The sequence below is a fragment of the Lepidochelys olivacea genome (genome assembly GCF_965140295.1).
Source record: "Lepidochelys olivacea isolate rLepOli2 genome assembly, chromosome: 3".
Lineage (NCBI taxonomy): Eukaryota > Metazoa > Chordata > Testudines > Cheloniidae > Lepidochelys > Lepidochelys olivacea.
The window spans coordinates 155,641,546-155,663,237 of NC_140413.1; the positions used below are offsets into that span (position 1 = coordinate 155,641,546).

Sequence of the window (21,692 nt, forward strand, 5' to 3'; positions counted from 1 at the left end):
AAGGATCACATTAGCCCTTGCCATAGCATCATACTGGGAGATCATGTGGTCTTGTGCCTGTCTTTTGTGTCCCCATAATCTTCTTCAGATTCACTGCCTTCCTGAATACAGTCCTCCATTCTGTAGGTATAACGTGAAATCCTTGTTCCTAGATGTATGGCCTTGTAGTTGGCTCTAATAAATCTTAGTGTTTCTGTGTGTTCCTCACTGCTGATTATCTGTTGTCTTATAAGACTCTTTGAAGCTCATTTTTTGCCTGCCTAGAAAGTTAAATTAGACCTCTTTCTCCTTGCCAACCAACTTGGGATACATGTCCTGGTAATGACAAGGCAACACTGTTACCCATGGCCTTAGCCAGAGGAACGTGACTTATGACCCTATCCTGGTAGGGGCATCACCTCTTCAGAAAAAGTGTGGACCAAACCTTGAAAGTCCTGGCTGATTTCAAGATGTTGCTTCCTTGAGACTAGCCCCGAAAGCCTGACAGCACCTTACCGAAGTCTGCTAGGAATGGAGTGTCCTCTTGAAGGTCCCCTGAAGGATTTCATTCAGGTTTCAATATTCCAGATGCCCCATATTAACTTTTAAGCTAATAGGATCCACAGATCTCAAAGGGCTGCTGAGCCAGTACCCATCTTGCTCTAGAGGCTCCTTTGTTAGAGGGAATGAGAGGAAAGTGCTTCAGTCTGCAGTGGGTCCTGTCCATAATAGCTATATATTAATTTTCTCCACTTCATCTGGCTCAGTCCCTTCTTATCTTCACATTCTCCTTTTGATCTCCCAATAAAAAGCCACCAGAAGCATACTTTCTCTGATTGCCGTTAAGGCCGCGTGCATAGCTTTTCAACAAAAAACAAGAAGAGAATTCTGTAGTTATGGCCTAAAAGGTTCTCAAAAGTTCATTTCTAGATCATCCTAGCTAGATGGATAAAGGCCCCCTCAACCTCACAGTAGCCATTGGGAATTACCTGCATGCACTCCAGCTGCATTCAGTGTTTGCTATAGCTGTGCGGAATGGTGGGGGCATTAGTTGGAACAGCTTGGTAGAGGGATGATTATGATATGAGATCTGAATTCCCCCTCTTTCCCCGCCCCCGCACATATGTGAAAAAGATCAAATGAAAGAGATGCATGTGTACCTTGAGGGATCCAGTATGCATAATTTCAGTGCTAAGTTGTGTAGGTTGTCCATAGCAGTGCACAGGGGTCATCTCGTGGTGCTGATTGTTAGCAATGAGGTGGGATATGAGAGCATCTGCATGGGTAATGGTGAAGGATTTATAAAATGTAATGAGCGGTTTGTTTCTAGTGTGTGGGTTCAGTGTTTGGGTGTAGAACAGTACCTGTTCAGTACCGCTTGCCTGAAAACAAGTTTTTTGCCTTAGCAAAGAGAAGGTGTTACTCTCTTACAGATGTCAGTGCTTATCGCACACGGAATAGGCATATGTCTTCCAAGGTAGAGTGTGAGTATGTGTTCCTTTATCAACCGCAGGTGTTCAGCTTCTGTCAGCCCAAAGTGGAATCTGCTAAAGACTTGCATAACTTTCAATTAAAGCCCTTTTTCCTTTTTTAGCTCATGAAGCATCCATTGCTTTAGTAGTAGAGTGGCTGAGTCTTGCTAGGGTAAGACAACTCAGCAGCTTTATATGCTGAAATACTGGGCTCTCTCTCCCGAGTTGGGGAGCCCTTGCACACTGCTACTTGGCATTGGTCCAGGTTGTTAAATGAGTAGAAGCAGATTTCACTACCTATAATACAGATTTTTTTCAGTGAAATCTTCAGGTTCTCCCAGCATTTTATTTTGATCCTGAGAATTACTAGCTTTTTAAAAAGCTACTCTCTGGGATCGTCTAATTTTTCATAAGTGTGTATGCCAACAGTGAATCCAAATGAAAGAGTAGAAGCAAGCCTGTAGAGCAGGGGTGGACAAACTTTTTGGCCTGAGGGCCACATCGGGGTTGCAAAACTATATGGAGGGCCAGGTAGGGAAGGCTGCCCCTTCCCAAACAGTCTGGTCCCCACCCCCTGACTGCCCCTCAGAACCCCTGACCCATCCAACCCCCACTGCTCCTTGTCCCCTGACCGCCACCTTCCAGGGACCCCACCCCCATCCCCCCCGGACTCCACCTCCATCTATCTCCTATGTCCCCTGACTGCCCTGACCCCTATCCATACCCCTTGCCCCCTGACAGGCCCCCCAGGACTCCACCCTCTATCTAACCCCCCTATTCCCCATCCCCTGACCAAGTGTCCCCTGACTATTGGGATCTCCTGCCCCTTATCCAACCCCCACCCCCATACCATGCTGCTCAGAGTGGCAGGAGCTTGCAGGTGTGCGGTCTGTATGGAGCCAGCCACGCCACCCAGAGTGCTGGTGGCGCAGTGAGCTGAGGCTGCGAGGGAGGGGGGAACAGCAGGGGAGGGGCCAGGGGCTAGCCTCCCCAGTCAGGGGCTCAAGGGCCAGGCAGGGCTGTCCCGCAGGCCAGATGTGGCCCATGGGCTGTACTTTGCCCACCTCTGCTGTAGAGGGAGTGCATCTGGGCAGAGTGATAAATTTGGAAGCTGGTCGCTTATGACTAGCAAGTTTGAACAACAGAAGGAAAACCATTGGTTCAGATTGTTGAATGCATTGTCAAAGAACCTTGATTTACAGGTATTGAATCTCTTCCAAATAGTTTAGGTATGATACTTAAAAGCTTCTTAAAACAGCATATAATTGAAGGTTTTTGCTAATCCCTTTAGGGGAGATAGCTACTCCAGATGACAAGATTTACTCTCCATAGAAATACTTTATAAATTACATTGATACAGAAATATCATAATTTCTCTGTGAACTAGAATTCATAAGATGTGCAGAAATATTTCCCAAATCATGACACAGATATCAGTTAAACTCAGGAAATAGGCAGTAACCAGTGAGGTGGTGGTAGGGGTATGTGGCTTGTGCAGACCCTGTTACTGTTGACCTTAGACTAAAAAAAACAAACAAACTTAAGAGCTTGAAGTTCTGCATGTATTGTACTTGGGAACAGGGGCCCATGAGAGAATCCTGGAAGGTGATTTACTTCTGGAAAACAAATATAAGGTGTAAAGATGCTTCCCTTATAAACATAATTGCGGATTTAAAAACACATCTATTTTCTCTTTAAAAAGTAAGAAGACCCCAAATTCTGTGTACTGTTTAAAGGGTATTCTAAGAAACTTGACTAATCCAATAACTTTAAAAACAAATGCCCCTTAAGGGGGCCCCTTTAAGACTTGTAACGCTTCCAGAGAGAAGCAAAAGTATTACACTATTAAAGCTGATTTGCAGATATGAAAAGCTTAGCAAAATGTCCTGAATACTTCAAAATAACAAGCAGCTCAGGGTGGCACTTAGCACATTTGAATGGTAAACCTTGCCCTCTCTTCTCCTCCCCATCCCCTCCAAACTGCTTTTCAGGTCCCCGAAGCTATGGATTGTCAGCACCTACTCATGATGTTTGAGTCTGTGTGTACTGTACTGGTAATAACACAAACCTGCTGGAACTCGGAGCCAGCTTATAGGAGTATGGTATGTGCCTTTTTTACTATATTGCGTATTTTTGCATAGTTTATTTTTAAAACCTTGCCCTCTGGGATATACAATAAAAACTTTGCAAAACCGCATGACATAGTAAACAAAAGGCACCTCAGACTTCTCCAGTTAGGCAGCATGCTGAAATCCTGATTTCACACCCTTGTTCCTTTTCTGCTTTGACTTCTGCAGTCCTCTTCTCTTTGCCCTGCCCACATCTGATTATATAAACCAAATCTCCTCTGCTACAGTCTCTCCAATATGTTGCTGCTGAAATTATCTTCTGTCACTGACTCAGATGTTCCCCTCTTTGAATCCCTTCACTGGCTTTTTGACTGCACATGAAATTCAAGTCTCATCCTTGCTTTTAGGGTCTTCCATAGCTCTGTACTCACTTCTTCATTTTACCCTGTCTTTTTGCTTAAATTTAGCCTAGCTCTTAACCATCCCCAGTTTCCTCCTTTCACTCTTTTTTTCTTTGGGTCCTCTTCCATGCTGGTCGTTGCTTCACTCTTCTCCTCATGAGTGAAAGGGCTTTGCTGCTTCAGAGCCACTCTTTCAGGAGGCCTTCCAGTGATAACTGCTGTTCACCTTCTGCACTGCTAATTTCATATGGTCACCATGTCTACTGCCAGAATAGTTTGTCTGCCTGAATTAGATTTTCATCTCTTGAGGGAGGAAGCAAGATCTTCATGTGCAACACAAAGCATAGAAGTGGTGTTTCAATGGTGGGAATTCTGTGATTGGTGTGATACTGCTCAGCATAGCGTTGGGGCTTCCTGTGAGGGGAAGCATCAATATGGAAATGGTAAAAGATGACTTGAGAATACCTGTGGAGAGCCATGGGTTAAATTCCTAATTTGCAGAGTACCCCTTGTGCCCTTTTTATCGTATGATTCTATATGGGATGCACTTTTTCCTTGAGTAAAAATCTGAGACAGCCAGCAGGGCTTTCTCAGTGCTCTTCTTACTATTTATAATGTTCTTCCCTTTTTGATTCACCAGTGCTTGGATTTGATGAGGACAATCAGGCCCCTTAAGTTCCATGTTTTGATCTTGCTTTGGCTTAGACTGAACATGCACCTGTATAATCCTTTTAGTGCATTTAAATTTATAAAAACACTTGTCTGTATCTTGTTACCAGCAAATGGCTGCATCAGAGGACCAGGCTTGTAACTGTTGCCATGTCACAGGTTGCAGTCTGGAAACTACACTGTTGGATAAAGATGGTAAACTCTTAATGCACAAGGTATTGAAGTTTACAAGTTATCATTGTAGTGGGGCAGTTTGACAGTAGCTTTTCTAATTTGTATTAAATCCAGATAGTATATGGATCTTAACCCTTGACCACTCTATTGCTCAGAATAGGAGGAGGTGGGATAAGAGGCAATCTCAGCTTCTTGCAAAAGTGATCTTTATTTGCAGATGTTCAAATTGTATTTCAGCATTTAAAAAAATCCTTGTGCTGCTATACGCTGCTATCTTGCACAATCTTCAACCCTGCATCCACTGGACTTACAACACTCTGCTGATCCAGGTAGCACACTTGTTTTAAAGGCAATTTGTATTTGTTGATGGTGTTTTGAGTAGCTTTGGATGCTTTGAATATCTTTTTTTCCTAGGAGTCCACATTGACTAACCTCTGCACGTGACCCTGCCTTGTACCATATTGCACAATGATTTTGCTGGATAAGATTTACGAGACAAATCCAGAAGAGATTTTAAATTGATGTAACTTGCATGTCAGTAGGTCAAAAGAGGATTGTGGAAGGATAAGTAACTGACAGGAGGGTGTCAATTAAAGCTGACTAGGGCCTACTTTTACATGACTACTTCCTTCTTGATGTGTAGCTAACAGAAATTTAAACTTGTTTGGACCCAATTTCGAAGGTGTAATTTGCACCAGTTTACATATACCTCTTTCTTTATATTAAGCCAAAGAACCAGTTTTTCTTAAATAACAAGATAAAACTGTCTTATTAAATGCTTGGAATATTGAACAAAAATAATCAGTCTTAAAATAGATTGAAAATTAGTATTCATAATAGAAGGCTCTTACTGACATAAAGGGGTGTTCTTGAATAATACAGCTGCCACCATCTGTCAACTCTGAAATTTCAAGTGAAGTCAAAATTTAAGTGACTTTTATAGTGAAAGATTCTTCCTGCCATGTGAACTCTTTAGAACATTGGACTGAGCAAAATAGACTTTCTTTTAATGTTAAGCCTATGTAAGGGAAAGGAGTTTTATTCTGTTACAGCTCCTAGATTCTGTTCTCAGCTTTGTGACTGATTTATGTGGTTTTGGACAAATCACTTAACTTCTGTAGATGAAACAATCCTTTGAGGGTTTTTCAAGGCCCTTTCATCCATCTTAAGCCTTGCTGTGGGGCTGTGTTAAAGTAAAGCAGCCTTGTAGGTACTCTTCTAAATCCCTGCATGTCAAGGAGAATGCTTCCATGTCTGCACTGCTTAGGCTAGTGTGGAGAGGGACAGTGGGAATCACAAACTGTGGCTGTAGTGACCCTAAGGGCTTGTACACACTACCACTTATGTCCGTATAAGGTGTGTGAATAAGGAACCCCCTGAGTGGTGTAAGTAGGGTGGATTGATTTAAATCAAATTGAGTTAAATCACTATTCAGGAAGATTTGATTTAATCATGGATTTCTACATAAAAGTGCATTCTTGTTGGTTGTTATAACCGTAATACATATTCTTCACAACTCAGAGATAGATGTAGGTTTCATTTTTAGAAGGTACACTATACATGTTTTAAGTGATTTATTTTGAAAACTTTTCAGATTGGTTTTACAGCTATATCAGAAAACAAATGATTGGTTATTTCATTTACCAAAGGTGATTGAAGCAGATATTTATGAAGTCATTGGGAGGTGAACTATTTCCAATTCAACAGGTTAATCATTAATATTTGGAGGATTTTCTTGCCATGCTGTATTAGGGAGGAGAATATCACCAGACATTTAAATTGTTTTATTTAACGAAAACAACAACATTATGTATTCTGGATTTTTTTCTTCAACAACAAACACACAATATTTTAACAAAACAAGCATATGAATTTTTGAATTTAGTTAAACATTCAAATTTTTTAAAATCAGGTTTGTTTTTGTTAACTAAAATGATTTAATTTTTGGGTTAAAAAAACGAAAAAAAAACAAAAACGGTCAACCAGGTCAACATGAGAAACTTAAAATATTGACTTCTGCAGCTAACTCAGTCGTCTTCACCTTCATTTTCCTGTTCGTTCATAATCTGGAAAAGAAAAACAAGCTTTCCTGCTTTTTCAGGTCCCAAATAATTTCTCAATTTGGAATGAATTAGTCCAAAGGAAGAAAATATTCTTTCTACACTGGCAGAAGAAGCTACTGCTGTTCAAAGTGAGAGAATCTCTTCAGCGGTGTCTGAATCCAAGTGCTTAAGTGATTTCTACCAGTTCACTGGTGTGACTTTCTTTAAAACATCAGCAAACATATATTTCTTGAATGGTTCTTATTCCCAAACTGTGTCTCTTTTATGACCTACTGCCATTATAGGTTTTCCCTTCTAGTGAGAATGGTATGGTAGATATCAAATCAATGAAGGCTACACTCAAAGACCTCAAGACTTCTGGAATATGCTGCTCAGACAGTTTCACTTTTGTTTCTACTGCCTGTGCCTCCCTTCTCACATTTATCTCTAGACTTCTTGTTCAGATCTATTCTGCCCCCAACAATCTTCTATTCACTGACATTTTTGAAACTTTGGGCTTTTAGAGAGGTAAGGGATTGACTCTCTGTACACAAATTTGCAGAGGGACAATAGGGTTGAGGCCTGTTTTTTCTCACATCTTTATTTATTTTATTTATAAACAACATGCTTGTTAACAGCAAAAATATCTCTGGAGACACAAATCCACAGTTTGAGAACTGCAAAACTAAGCATCTCTGATGGGATCTTCTAGACTGAGCACTGAGTCTCGGGGTAGATAGAAAGATTAATCTAAATAATCTATACAGAAGCCTGTGGAACCCCATAAGATTGGGTTCCTAATCCATGAACTGTTAGAATTCATTTACAAAACTTTTCTTAAACATTACATGAATATATTGTCTCATACTATAGAATTAGAATTTATAATCCCTATTCCATGATGAGATACATTATAGCTCAAAGATATCTTAATTAAAACCATCTTTAGATAAGTTTTTTCCTCAAACATTTTATCAAAAAAATCAGATTTAAATTTAAAAAAAAAATACAACTCAAAAAAATCATTGATTTTTATCCACTCTGCTTGTAAGTTACGCTGACCTAAGCGCTGGTATGGACAGTTATTGCCTCTCTCAGAAGTGGTTTTATTATGGGAGAGCTCTCGCCTGTTGGCGTAGAGCATCTTCACCAGACACACTACAGCAATGCTGCTGTAGTGCTTCTAGTGGAGACTAGCCTTCATATTCTGCACAAGTGGTGTGCTGCAGCTTTGCATCCTGACTATAGCATGGAGTATGCTGTTTAAGTTAGTTTTCTCAATGAACTTTGCTTCACAAGTTACTTGTGCCTTATGCAGATGAAATAAAGTTCACCTGCCTAAGTTTACCTGTTTGTGTAATGGGTATGAGACTGACTTATTTTGCAGTTCAAAGTTCCTTGAATGAGAAGGTGGCATACAAATAAATAAGTACTACAGCATAACCTCAGAGTTACAAACATCTGAGTTACAAACTGACCAGTCAACCACACACCTCATTTGAACCACAAGTACGCAATCAGGCAGCAGAGACAGAAAAAAAAAAATACTGCGTAGTACAGTACTGTGTTAAATGTAAACTATTAAAATAAAGAGTTTAAAAAAAATTAGACACGGTAAGGAAATGTTTCTGTACTTATTTCATTTAAATTAAGATGGCTGAAAAGCAGCATTTTTCTTCTGCATAAAGTTTCAAACCTCTGTCAATGTTCAGTTATAAACTTTTAGAACAACAACTAACTGTTCGTTCAGACTTACAAACATTTCAGAGTTACGAACAACCTCCGTTCCTGGGGTGTTTGTAACTCTGAGGTTCTACTGTAGTCCGCCCATTAAGTGCTGTTACAGTCCTAATGCACAAACCAGTTGTCTTTTAAGTGGTGTCTAGAAACCTCCTGATTTTTTCACTTTATCTTACAGTGAAAATGATGCATGCTCTATCACCTTGAGCCTCCAGTTACGCATTTCCTGGTACCCTTTTAAAAGTAAAAATACAGGAAGCTTAGTTTATCTATTTTATATATTTACAGGACTGTCACCAGATCTCCAGTCAATGGAGCAGATTCGGAGAATTATGAGACCCACAGATGTTCCTGACACAGGTAAGCCATACACAATTTATTGTATCTTTATATGTATCTTGCTGTGATGCCAAAGCAAACTTACCAGTGGCATTAGAATATCAGAACCAATTTCTATTTATGCAGTTCAGAGTCCTGAAACAGTCTAATTGTGCTTTAATTGTAATCTTCAGTACCCTATTCCTGTTCCTACCTAAGATCCCAAGGCTTTCCTGGTGCATACTGTGAATTGTGCTTTTTGTTAACTGAGTACTTGTTTTGACAGAGCACCTGGGTGTTTGTTTTGCACCCTTTGGCTGCTGCTTGGCAGAATTACGAAGTTTGTATTCCTTGTTTAAGAGACTGGACTGTAGTGAATTATCCCAAATAAATAAAACAAGGCTTTCTAGAAAATCAATAGAATATGAAAGTGAAATGAGAAACTAAACTGAAAATACAGGTTCTCTCTCCCTAACCTTGGTTAAATAGGGCCCAAACATTTACAATTATTCAAAATCTATTGAAAATAACCCACATTTCTAGAGTTCTCTTGGTTTCTCAGGCCTCTGCTTCTCATCATAGCATCAGAGTTTAAATTAATCTCAGGTTAGTAGTTATCTCCATGCTGTGCAGGCTTGTCAGTTTTTTATAACCTCTACTGCTACTTTTCTGCTGCCAGATGTTGAGCTTGTTTGTATTAATGTTGTAGCCCTAAAGTTCACTTTTCCACTATCCTATTAATATTGCATAAATACATTTTATGGGGGGAGCAAATTGATCTGTCCTTTTTACCACTACAATAGCCACTTCTGTATCATTTTTATTGAAAACTACCCCCTTCCCCAGAACTGTAGGAGATGGAATTAGTATTTTGTTCCCTAGTATCAAAGAAGATCCTTAGCCCTGCATAGGTGGTGTCTAGTAATGTATGATCTTGCTTTGAGTAGTTGGTTTGAAGTCAATTTGCGTGTTAAGGGAGGTCTTATGAGAGGGTTATCTTTTTCTATCAGTACACCATCTCCTTTAAGTCCAAGATTTTATTATAAAGCTCCTTTTTCACAGCTGACTTCAAATGTCAGTCTGTATTAATTTTATTGTGTCGATTTAGGAGTGGGTAGTGTCCTGTCCATCACCATAAGCAAAATATATTAGGGTGCAAGTTAATACCTATGTAATTTGCATCCAGATGCAGCATGAGGCAAGTAGTGAACTTTCACAACACAAGTGTAAATTACAACACTAATTCATACCTAAAATGTCTCCTTACATTGTATTCTTTAACTGGATTTTTAAAAAAACATGAAAAGAAGAAATTTAAACTTCAGTACTTGGCTTCCATCAGAAAGAGTCTTAAAAAAGGAGGGGTTTTTAACCAACGTGTCTGGTGTCATTGCTAGAGCCAATCCATCTTAAGACTGCCTGCAGAATTATTTGATTCTAGTTCACAAGGACACTTTCTTCTGAAAATCTTGTACCTGCTCTTGTTGCAAACGACCCCCAAAACTACTGTAAGTGGAAGATTAAAGAAACACTTTTTTCTTTTCAGTTTACTTGGTGCATTTGACAGCACTTGTTCAGTTTCACTGTTCTGTTGCTGGGGCTGCCCTTGCCAAGCTATAAGACAGTGTTGACCAGCAACAGTAAAATCAAAGCTGAAACTGAGGAGGTTGAAGAAAAAATATGTGAGTAGAGAGCGAGAAAAAGGAGGGTTGGTCTTCTAAGCATCAACAGGGAAAATCTACTTAAATTCCCCCCTTGCCTCCAAAAAAAAAAAAAAATTATTTCAGATATCTCTGAAAAGTGTGGTAGATTCCTAATAACTTCTTTAAATCATGACCGGCTGTTTCTCCAATCTAGTTCAGTCACAAATTATTGGGCTTGATGCAGAAATCATTGGGAAAGATTCTGTAGTCTGTTGGTAGGAGGTTAGACTAGATTATTATAGTCCCTTCTAGCATTAAATTTTCTTCACAAAAGCCTATGAAATTGAATTTTAACATAAAGTTGCACACCTTTAAGTTGGCAATATTGTGGGGCTCTGGCTGTTAAGTCTTTTTTCCCTGCGGCCTACCTCTATACTCCTGTCTTCAGTAATTTTAAATAGTATTTTCACCTTCATACACTTGATGTGATAAAACTGAAGTGGCTGGTGTAGTCTGACTATGAATTGAGTGTTTGGTAATCAGAATGGTCATCGGAAAATTACCACTGTGCTTTCCTATTCCAATGTCTTCAGAATTGCGTGTATTAATTTTATTGAGTATACTAAGATTCAGTCTATATGCTGTTTTCGTGGTGTTGGGAGATCATGTTAGCATACCATTAAACATACAGTGCGGTAGTACGATTTAGTCTTAATTGTATAGATGAAACCAAAATATGTTGTGGAGTTTTGTTATAGCACTGTAAATATCATGGGCCATATTCATCTAACATATTCATGACACTTGTGTGGAGTCATAAAGGAAAGGTCATATGATCCCCTTCATCAGGGGACAAGTGCAGCCCAAAAAGTGAGAGCTCCAGAGTACTTTCTGTCAGCATGTTCCTATAGAAATCTTTCTGTCAGCATGTTCCTATAGAAATCTTTCTGTCAGCATGTTCCTATAGAGAGAACCATCAGGGAGGGCAGTGATGCCACCTTCTGCCCCCTCTCAAGGTACGTCCAAACCTAGAATTGAGGGTCTCAATCTCTTGCAGGTTCTTTAATATTTTAAAATAGAGTACTAACCAAAAAGCAAGCTTTCCTGGTAGATACAAATTGCTGAATGCAGGCAGTACATTTTAGTATTTCAGGTGGACTAGATGTTTCCATGCAGTCTCTAGCTGTACCTTGTGTTTTGGATGACCTGTCAAAATAGACAAGTAAACTTTAATGTCTGTACTTTATTTGGTGGGGATGGGACAAGTTAGGACAGAGCACAGTGACTGTGAAAAGAAATTGAAGACACCTTCATGGAAGATTATTAAACACTTACCAGAAACTCTTTCAGACTCCTCCTTTTTCTGGTTCGTTTGTACTGTAAAACAGTTTTGTTGTGTTCATACATCTGTTATCTATCTAAGGGTACATCTACACTGGAATAAAAGACCCATGGCATGGCTGCTTTGGCCTGGGTCAGCTGACTTGGGCTCGGGCTGCAGGACTAAAAATTGTTTTGTAGATGTTCGGGCTTGGTCTGGAACCTGGCTCTGGAACCCTCCCCCCTCAGAGTCCCAGAGCTTGGGCTCCAGCCTGAGTCTGAAAATCTATACAGCAATTTTACAGCCCTGTGATCCCAAGTCAGGCCAGCCACAGATGTTTAATTTCTGTGTAGATGTACCCTAAAAGCTCTAGTTAAAATGACAAATGTTAGACTTTCAGATTTGTCTATTTAGTTACATTTCAAGCAGGCAAGAATTGTTAAAACAAAGCCACTGTTTAGAAGTACAGATGAAAAGCGAATGGCTTACACACAGTGTGTGTCTACACAGGAGCCGGAAGGTATAAATTACAGCTTGGAGACATCTGATTGATGCTAGTGCTCTAAAAAAATAGAAGTGTGTCTGTGGTAGCATGAGTGATGGGAGAGGCTAATCACCCTGCATATAGTCCTATCTGAGACCTGTATGGCTCCTCAAATAGGAATTGACATTTTCCAGCTCTAGTGTAGACAACCTCAGATTTCAAAATGGTAAATGGGTTCTATGAAAAGTAGTACACCACAAAACTAGTGTTTGGGGGGGGGGGGAAACAAATTGACTGAATCAGTATACCAAAATTTTGCCTCATAACATTTTATGGCAAAGTTGCATACCTGAAAAGGGTTTTGTCTGGGAAGAAATGAAGTAACTTTATTTTGGCAGAGTGAATAACTATTATGGGCACCAAACTGGAGTGCTGAATGCAGAACAAAAGGAAGAAGTGTGAACTGTTTTCTTTATAAATACAATGTTTTTTGGTATTTGATTAGTAGATTTATGAAGTAACATCCACACAAATAAGCTCATATGGCAAATTTTCAGCTTTAAAGTGTACAGTAGCATCACTTGCTTCAATCTAGATAAGACACTGAGCAGTAACTGATCATTTTAATACTGTCAATAGCTAGATTTATTTTACTTAATAGTGTGTTTTTCTATAACAGAAGACTAGCGCATTTTCATATTTGTAATTGAGTACCTACCTAGAATACCTGATTCACTTAATCCTACTATGTAGTTTTACTGTAACTACACTTGAAGCCTGACTATAAATGGAGGAGGTTTAAGAAGTTAAACATGTAAATTGAAATTATACATCTAGAGTCAAATGTCATGGCTGTTGTGGAACTCTCTGAAAAACTAATTGGGGCCTGGATGTAACCCATTTGACTGCAGCAATTTGTAACTAGGAGTACTAAAGTGGTGGTCTTGACTAGATACTATACAGTGTAATTAGATACATTTCTTGGTTTTTAGAGGTTTTGAGTCAATGATTCACAAAGATGAAATCCTTTTGACACTTCATATCAAAGAACGTACTTGCCAGCATGACTGCTGTACTACAATATTGTGGAGAGCCATCTGAGACTCTAGTTCAGAGACTGAACATTGATCTGTGGACCCCAATCAGAGTTGGTTGCTGCTCTGCAATTATGGATGTATAGCAGTACTCAAGAACTGCTCAGATAATCACAGTAAATGTGCTGATCTTACTATGTAGTTCATCTAAATGTTTTTCAATCATGTTCCACCCAAAAACCTCCATAAGCTTCTTACTAATCATATTCTATGATACTACAGCTTACCAGATCCCACAGGCCTTTAGCTGCAAAAGGTCACGGCCTGGCCCCAGTTCTACAATCTTGCTAGTTTGGGTGATAGCATTTGTGGATCTGTTGAGGCAAGGTTGGTTGGCTGATTTATTTATTTAAATAAATAAACTCAAATCAGCCATTTAAATCACCAAGCAGAAACCCGTGATGCAGTCTCATTGATATAACCATTAAAACGTGTTTGTTTACAACTAAATAGAGCCTTTATTCTAGATTTGGTTACATCTTTTTGATGTGTAGGAGGGTACACTATAAATACATACATTTATTTAAGCGATTATAGCATAGTGTTTTCAGATTCTTAATTGTACATTTTTAGTATGTTAGAAAATGTTATATTTCTTTACTGTATATAGTTTTTGCTCATAATTTGTGTCAAGCTGCTGTTTAATTAAACACAATAGCATATGTTAGCGTCTCTTATCAAAACATGTTTCATATCTACAACTAAATGATTTATTAAACAGATTAACTGTAGTCAGTGAATCAAGCTGATTATTTCAGCTCAAACTGGATAAATTTTTAAATATGCCTAAGTGAAACTGACTGGAATTTAAGTTCCCACTTGCCTATATCTCGCTTGAAAAAGAGTTTCCTAAGTTACTTAGGCTGACCTCCTTGTGCTGTAGTAATTAAGCTTGACCTCAAAAGTAAATTTTTTACCCTGAATTTCTTTATATAAAAAAGCAGCCTTTAACTCAAAGTTTTTGATAGGGGCTCATAGATGCAGCAAACTTTTTTAATGTAAATGTGGATAGAGATCAGAATAAGTTTAGGCCTTAACATATTTTGTGTTAAATTCAGATTTCACTTTAAACAGGTTTATTTTTAGAAAGAGACTTACTACAATCCTTTTTTCCCTCTCCCTCAAAATATTTTTTTATCCACCCTGTTTTGAGGAGAGCTTTTCATCATATTTGCATAAGTAATCACTGACTATTGATCCCCACAATTATAGGGTTTTTTTAAAAGGGAATATTAGGACACTTTCTAAGATTACTGTCTTTCAAAGGCTTGCTATGCGACTTGCTGTGGTCGGATCCAGACAAAGATGTGCAAGGATGGGGCGAAAATGATCGTGGGGTCTCGTTCACTTTTGGTGCTGATGTGGTCAGTAAATTTCTCAACCGTCATGATCTGGATTTGATCTGTCGAGCTCATCAGGTACAAACTCTACTATCTTTGCTAATTTAAATCTCCACTTCTAGTCTTACTTTGAGGTATTAGGGATTGAAAGAATTATCTTCATTTATATTTAGAATATCACTTGCAGGTACCTTAATCTGCAGAATCCATTTCCCAATCTAGCATTTACAGTTTGACCGGATGTAGTTGTCTTGGTACTTCTAGAAGCATCAAATACAGGGGTGTTCCTCAAAAAACAATATCTAATTCCTGTCACCAATATTTTGTAAATACTTATTTCAGTTTCAACAACCATGAAGTCATGCCTACTCCGCACCCCCACATTATGTAATTGCTGTGACACTCTTGTTCAGTGGAGCATGTGAATATTTTACAAGAACAGTTTAGGTGCCTAGGCTTCAAGAATGGTGTAGACTAGTGGCTTAAAAACAGGACATGGAATCAGAGGCACTGAGCAATACAGCTTAAGCCAAAATTTAAGTGACACTGATTTGGGTGGTCTATGTTTTTGGGTCTCCAACTTAACACCTACATTTTCAGAGATACTGAGCCCCTTTAAATTGTGGAAATATAAACAAATGTAATGTGTTGAAATCCGCATTCCAGAGTTGCTAACTTTATTCTGGTTCCAGTACATAGATAAATTTTCCCATGGAAGAATCTATTTGTGCGATTTGTTAAAGATTCTGAAACTGCCTAATGTAATGCTTAAGTATGCAGATGACTTTAATGTTATATTCCTTTTGAATAGAAACATTTCATTAAGCTTCGTAGACTAAGAATTAACCTCTTGAGAGTGGTTCCCATCTTGGAGTTTAGGTTTCACTACTTGTACTGGTTTTTTTAATCAACTTTTTCTACTTCTGGAAAATAAAAGGATGCAAGTTTTTACTGTATGTCTTGCACTAACAACATTTTGCACAGGCACTTTGATTGGACACTAATGGATGTGTCCCCACTGATGCAAGTCACAGATCTTTTCTCCTGCAGCAATAATTGTGACAGACAGTAGGTGTTTTAAGATCTGTACCTTCAGATGGCACTGCTGCCAATGTATCAGTTATTCAGGCAGTCTCTTAAAAAACCTGCAGTGTAGTTATAGCTTTGTTGATCCTAGGATGTTAGACGCAAGATGGATAAGGTAATATCTTTTATTAGACTAACTTCTGTTGGTAAGAGAGAGAAGCTTTTGAGCCACACAGAGCTCTTTAGGTCTGGGAAAGATACTCCCAGCATAATAGCAAGATGCAAGGTGGAACAGATAGTTTAGTATAAGTAGCTGGCACATGCTGGAAGGGACCATTCAAAGTAAAGTAGTCAGTTAACACATGCAGTCATAGGACAAAAAGGTGTATTAAACTGTTGTAATGATCCATAAATCCAGTGACTGTGTTCAGCCCATGATTTTTAGTGTCTAGCAGAGTAATGAATTTAAGCTCCCAGGCTTGTCGTCTGAAAATGTTGAGTAGTTTTCCAGTTAGTGATCAAACCATCAGACAAAGAGGTGCCTTTGTAGTCCTCAACCATGATTGTGTTAATGAGGCTCACTGACAACTTTCTGATACCACTTATTATAAAGAACTCGAAGATCCCACTCCACAGTTTACCCAGAAACATAAGCATATCCTCAAATCCTTCCCCAAACAATTCCAAGAGAAACTACAAATTCACCCCCCATGAACCCATCCCAGGGACCTTCTACATGCTTCCCAAGATACACAAACAAGGGAACCCAGGCAGAGCCATCAGTAAACATCCCATGGCTAGATATGAAGAAATACTGGGACCCATAGAAACTATCCTCAAAACATTCCCCACACAAAGGGCCACCTTCCTCCAGGACGCTGCAATATTAAAAGCCTCCCTCAGAACACCATCCGCACCATGATGGATATCACTTCTCGGTACACAGAATCTCTCACAATGATGGTATGGCTTCCTGCCTCAAATATTTACAAGACAATGGACGACCCTCAGATGCCCACCCCAAACACGTCACCAAACTCATCCATTTCATCCTCACCCATAACGATTTTATGTTCAACAAACTTTGTCCAAACCATGGGAACAGCCAGGGGTCCTAGGATGGCTTCCCAATATGCCAACCTCTTTATGGGCCACCTTGAAGCAGAATTTTTGGACAAATGCACCACAAAACAAATGATACCTGAGATACATCAATGAGATTTCCATCCTCTGGACAGACCGCTTAAACTCCCTCATAATTTCACCACAACTTCAACAACCACCACCCGTCCATTAAACTCTATCTGGAACACTCCCACAGTAGCATCCACTTCAGCCCTACAGATCACTACAGCTACCTTCATAGATCCAGTAACCACCGCAAACATACCAAGAAATCTGTTAAATACAGCGAGACATTCAGATACCACAGTATATGCTCCAAGGGAAAAGTCTAGGATATACACCTTAACACATTTAAAACCGCCTTCACCAAAGACGGACACTCCACCAGAGAAGTAGATTGCATCATGGAACAGGCAACCCAAGTACCCTAAGAATAACCGCAAGTACTGCTTCGATACAGAAATGAAACCCCCTTCTGACCACACTCCCCTAGTTATCACCTAGCTCGCCACGCCCATAGAGGGTCTCATCAGACTACAACCCATACTTGAAGGGGACCCCATCCTGAAAGAAATCTTTCAGGAACCCCCACTTCTCTTCAAACCATCCCCCAAGCTCTTCATCAAAAGCAAGCTCCACACAGACCAGGAAACACTAACTCAAAGCTGCACCAGACCCTGCCAGAAGAGATGCAAAATCTTGCAGATATATCTCCACTGCTGCAATGATCAACACCCCCCTCGCCCCCAACACCTCTTTCATGATCCATGGATCCTACACATGCCTATCGCAACATATGGTATATCTCATCCAGTGCACTAAATGCCCCAATAACTCTGTGGGTGAAACCAGACTATCTCTGGGCTCTCGAATAAACTGTCATAGGAAAAATAAGACAAATAATATCATATCACCTGTGGGTGAACACTTATCACAAAGGAGTCACTCTATATCTGACCTATCAGTCCTCATCCTCAAAGGAAACCTACACAACATTTTTGAAATTCAAGTGTAGTAGCTTGAATTTATTATTCTTCTATACACTAAAAACCCATGGACTGAACAGACCCTGGATTTATGGCTGCTTATAACAATCTGTAACCCACTAACCCCCTTTTTTTGTCTTATGACTGCAGAGGTGTTAATGGGTCACTCTACCTTGAATGGCTCTTTTGGAGTATGTGACTCTACCTTGAATGGCTCTTTTGGAGTATGTGCCAACTACTTATGCTAAACTATCTGTTCCACCTTACATTTTGCTGTGATGCTGGGAGTACCTTTCCCAGATGTGAAGAAGAGCTCTGTGGTGTTCAAAAGCCCCCCCCCCCCCCCCACAACAGAACTTGGTCCAATAAAAGATATTACCTCACCTACCATATCTCCTTAACAACATCCTTCTAGGCATTATTGTTGCAAAATAACTTCAGTTTTATGTCTGGACTATTTTTATAGATTTTAGACAAACAATGATGTTAATAAGAGAGTACTTGTGGCACCTTAGAGACTAACAAATTTATTTGAGCATAAACTTTCATGAGCTACAGCTCACTTCATCGGATGCATTCAGTGGAAAATACAGTGGGAAGATTTTATATACACAGAGAACATGAAACAATGGGTGTTACCATACACACTGTAACAATAGTAATGGTAATACCCATTGTTTCATGTTCTCTGTGTATATAAAATCTCCCCACTGTATTTTTCACTTAATGCATCCGATGAAGTGAGCTATAGCTCACGAAAGCTTATGCTCAAATTTGTTAGTCTGTAAGGTGCCACAAGCACTCCTTTTCTTTTTGTGGATACAGACTAACATGGCTGCTACTCTGAAACCTGTCATTATGAAAGGTGTTAATGTAACCGTTACCCAGACAATGAGGATTAGCTGCCCATGGAAGCTCTTTTATTTTAGGCGTATATTACTTTGTCTTCCATTGCCCCATGGTATGTATGTGGTGGTGGTGGGATGCAGCATGGAGATCTGCCTTACCTGGGAACTGGTCATTCTTGCACTATAGTTTGAGCTGAATTACTGCTTTCTCTTTAGTAAAGAGAATCATCGATATCTCTGGCAGATGCTAATTCTTCTAAGTACAGTAGAATCATTTTCATGAAACCTCTCTTTAGAAAATGGGAATTGTAACATGTTACAGGAGTTTGTATGAATGGCACCGGAGTATAGTAAGAGAATATGAGATGCAGTAGTAATGTGGTACCTTTTAAAAATATTAAACGTTTGAATTATAAAACTACTTTTGTACTCAGCATAAGGTTTCCAAATATTTATCAATTGAAAGCATCGTCACCAAACTTCAAGTTTGAAAATCTTAATCAAATGTATCCGCATGTTAGCAATAGTTGTTTTTAAGCTATTTCATTTCAGATATTAAATTTTTTTCTGATTTGGCACCACAGCCCAGTGTTCCGTGTAGTCACCTCTCAATCATTAAACGTTGTTCCTTTCACTGTCTACTTTTCACCACCATAAGATAAGCAATTGGTGCCTGCCTAAGAACTCGAGCTTAGGTGGTAGTATGAATCTAATTCCTACAGGGTTTATCATCTCAGTAGATCGCTGTATTGACTTAAAATTTTTCCCCCCCTCCCGTTGACAGGTGGTTGAAGATGGATATGAATTCTTTGCGAAACGACAGTTGGTCACCCTATTTTCAGCTCCAAATTACTGTGGAGAGTTTGATAATGCTGGAGGCATGATGAGTGTTGATGAAACTTTGATGTGTTCCTTTCAGGTATACTATGCTGCTAGATTAAAGTTTAGTCAGTGTTCTTTTTTTAGTAGATAGGTTTATAGAAACTATAAATTGGCACTGAACATGCACCACTAAGGGAAAATAAGCTCCAGAAGATAGTACTACACAGCAGGCTGGCATCAAACCAACTTTGCCACAGGGAGCTCTTTAAGAGGCCTGGAATTCCTGTAAATAAACTTGCCGTATTCCATAGCTGCCATATGCTAGATTCTTGTCTGCATTCTCAGTGCACATTTAGAACTGGATTTAATCTTCCTTCTGAGTCCAATTCTGGGCAGCAGAACAAATCCTTATTCAGAGATGATGGGATCCTGTACTGTGACTCCTCTCCTCAACTAGTGTTTTCTTTGTGCTTCAGACGAGTCACATACTAGCAGATTCTGTTTTTTACCCAGCTAGAATGGACACAAAAGCAGTTGGAAATTAAGTCAGTCTAAAGAGTAATATGTGGAGACATGAGTGGGATAAGGAAATAATCAGGGTGGTGAGGTTTATATTTTTTGCTCATCAAAAGTAACCAAACTACAGTCAAATTTGAATTGTCACATTGATTCATAATATATGAAACGTATCTCAATTGTCATGGACTTACTAAAAATGTTTCCTTGTTTTTTCAAAGATATTGAAACCATCTGAAAAGAAAGCCAAGTACCAGTATGGTGGATTGAATTCTGGACGTCCAGTCACTCCACCTCGTACAGCTAATCCACCGAAGAAGAGGTGAAGAAAGGAACAATGTCAAAACACCATCAGATCTATCAAGGACAAAACTCCATATTACAGTATATAATAAGTGTGCACTGTAAAACCATCCAGCCATTTGACACCCTTTATGATGTCACACGTTTAACTTAAAGAGACGGGTAAAGGATCTTTACTAATTTTTTCTAGTAGAAAGATGTGCAACACTGTATTGTAACAAGTATAGCTCCAAGTTCTAATATCCAACGTAGAGTAAAATCCAGATTTCAAAAATATCTATTGAATTACATATTCACTTATCACGGTTTTTAAAGTTGACCAACATCCCAGTTAAAACTTGATGTAATAGTTAGACCAGATGAGAGCATGATGTTCTGTTTGTGTAATGTGGTCTTATAGTTGCTTGATTGCTTTTACTTTGGTTATTTTGTAGCTAGAATGATGCAAGTATGGTATCTAGTCATGTTCCCTGGCTTTTTTTTATTTTTAACGAAATACGGAAGGGGCTTTTTAGGACAGCCACTGATTTTTTTTTCTTTTTTCCCCATTCTTTCTAATCTTGCTATTTAAATGTGTGCCCCATTGTAACAAAAAGGTGATAGGATGGTTGTGAATAAAAAAGGCAAACTGTCTAATCTAGTGACCCAATAAAGCGCCCTGACTGCCCACCCTGACGGTCAGCATTGTTTGAGGGACAGAAAACTGTCTTGGTTTTTAACTTAAATTGCCACAGAATGGATTTGCGCACTACACTGTTTTAAATTATTGACATTACACTGTGCAGTGGCACTTCACTTAGAACTAAAACGGTATTGCCTATTAGTTGGTAACGTGATTATGTGGTACCTTGGCTTTAGGTCTTATTAGCACAAAACACCTTTGGCATGCTTAGCTTCCCAGTAACATACTATTTGCATCAAAATGCATCTTGCGTAGCTCCACAAAACATGAAGATCCTTATTTGATAAGCCTTGGAAAGCTGAAGTTTTTTTTCGTAAGAGGGTGTATTTAAATGGGTGTTAACCTACTGTTCACTGATCAACTGACTAGTGATGGTCGAACTGTCTAATATTGCCATGTGAATGTTCTACATGATTGTAAGGCTTATGTCACTAAAGAGTATATCCTGGATTTTCATGATCAAAGTTCATATATTGTATAGACTTTTGCTTTGTAGTGTACTATAGTAGCAATAATTTCTGTACATGATCAAGAGTTATGCAGTATTTCTTTTCCTGTTCTCTCCTTTCTTAAAAAGGTTCATATTGACAAATGGCAAGGTGTAGGGGAAGTTATAAAGTTGTTAGTAGGGTAAAAAT

At 39.1% G+C, this 21,692-nt stretch overlaps 1 protein-coding gene across 1 annotated transcript in view; it reads left to right on the top strand.

The window, feature by feature from the left end:
• PPP1CB (protein phosphatase 1 catalytic subunit beta) overlaps positions 1–21,039 on the top strand; it is a 59,166-nt gene extending 38,127 nt beyond the window's left edge. Inside the window, exons 5-8 of the mRNA XM_084622683.1 lie at positions 8,835–8,906; positions 14,673–14,824; positions 19,516–19,650; positions 20,291–21,039. Coding sequence (XP_084478809.1) covers positions 8,835–8,906; positions 14,673–14,824; positions 19,516–19,650; positions 20,291–20,395 — 464 coding nt within the window. The 3' untranslated portion in view covers positions 20,396–21,039. The remainder of the gene's footprint in view (positions 1–8,834; positions 8,907–14,672; positions 14,825–19,515; positions 19,651–20,290) is intronic.
• Positions 21,040–21,692: the final 653 nt, after the last annotated feature.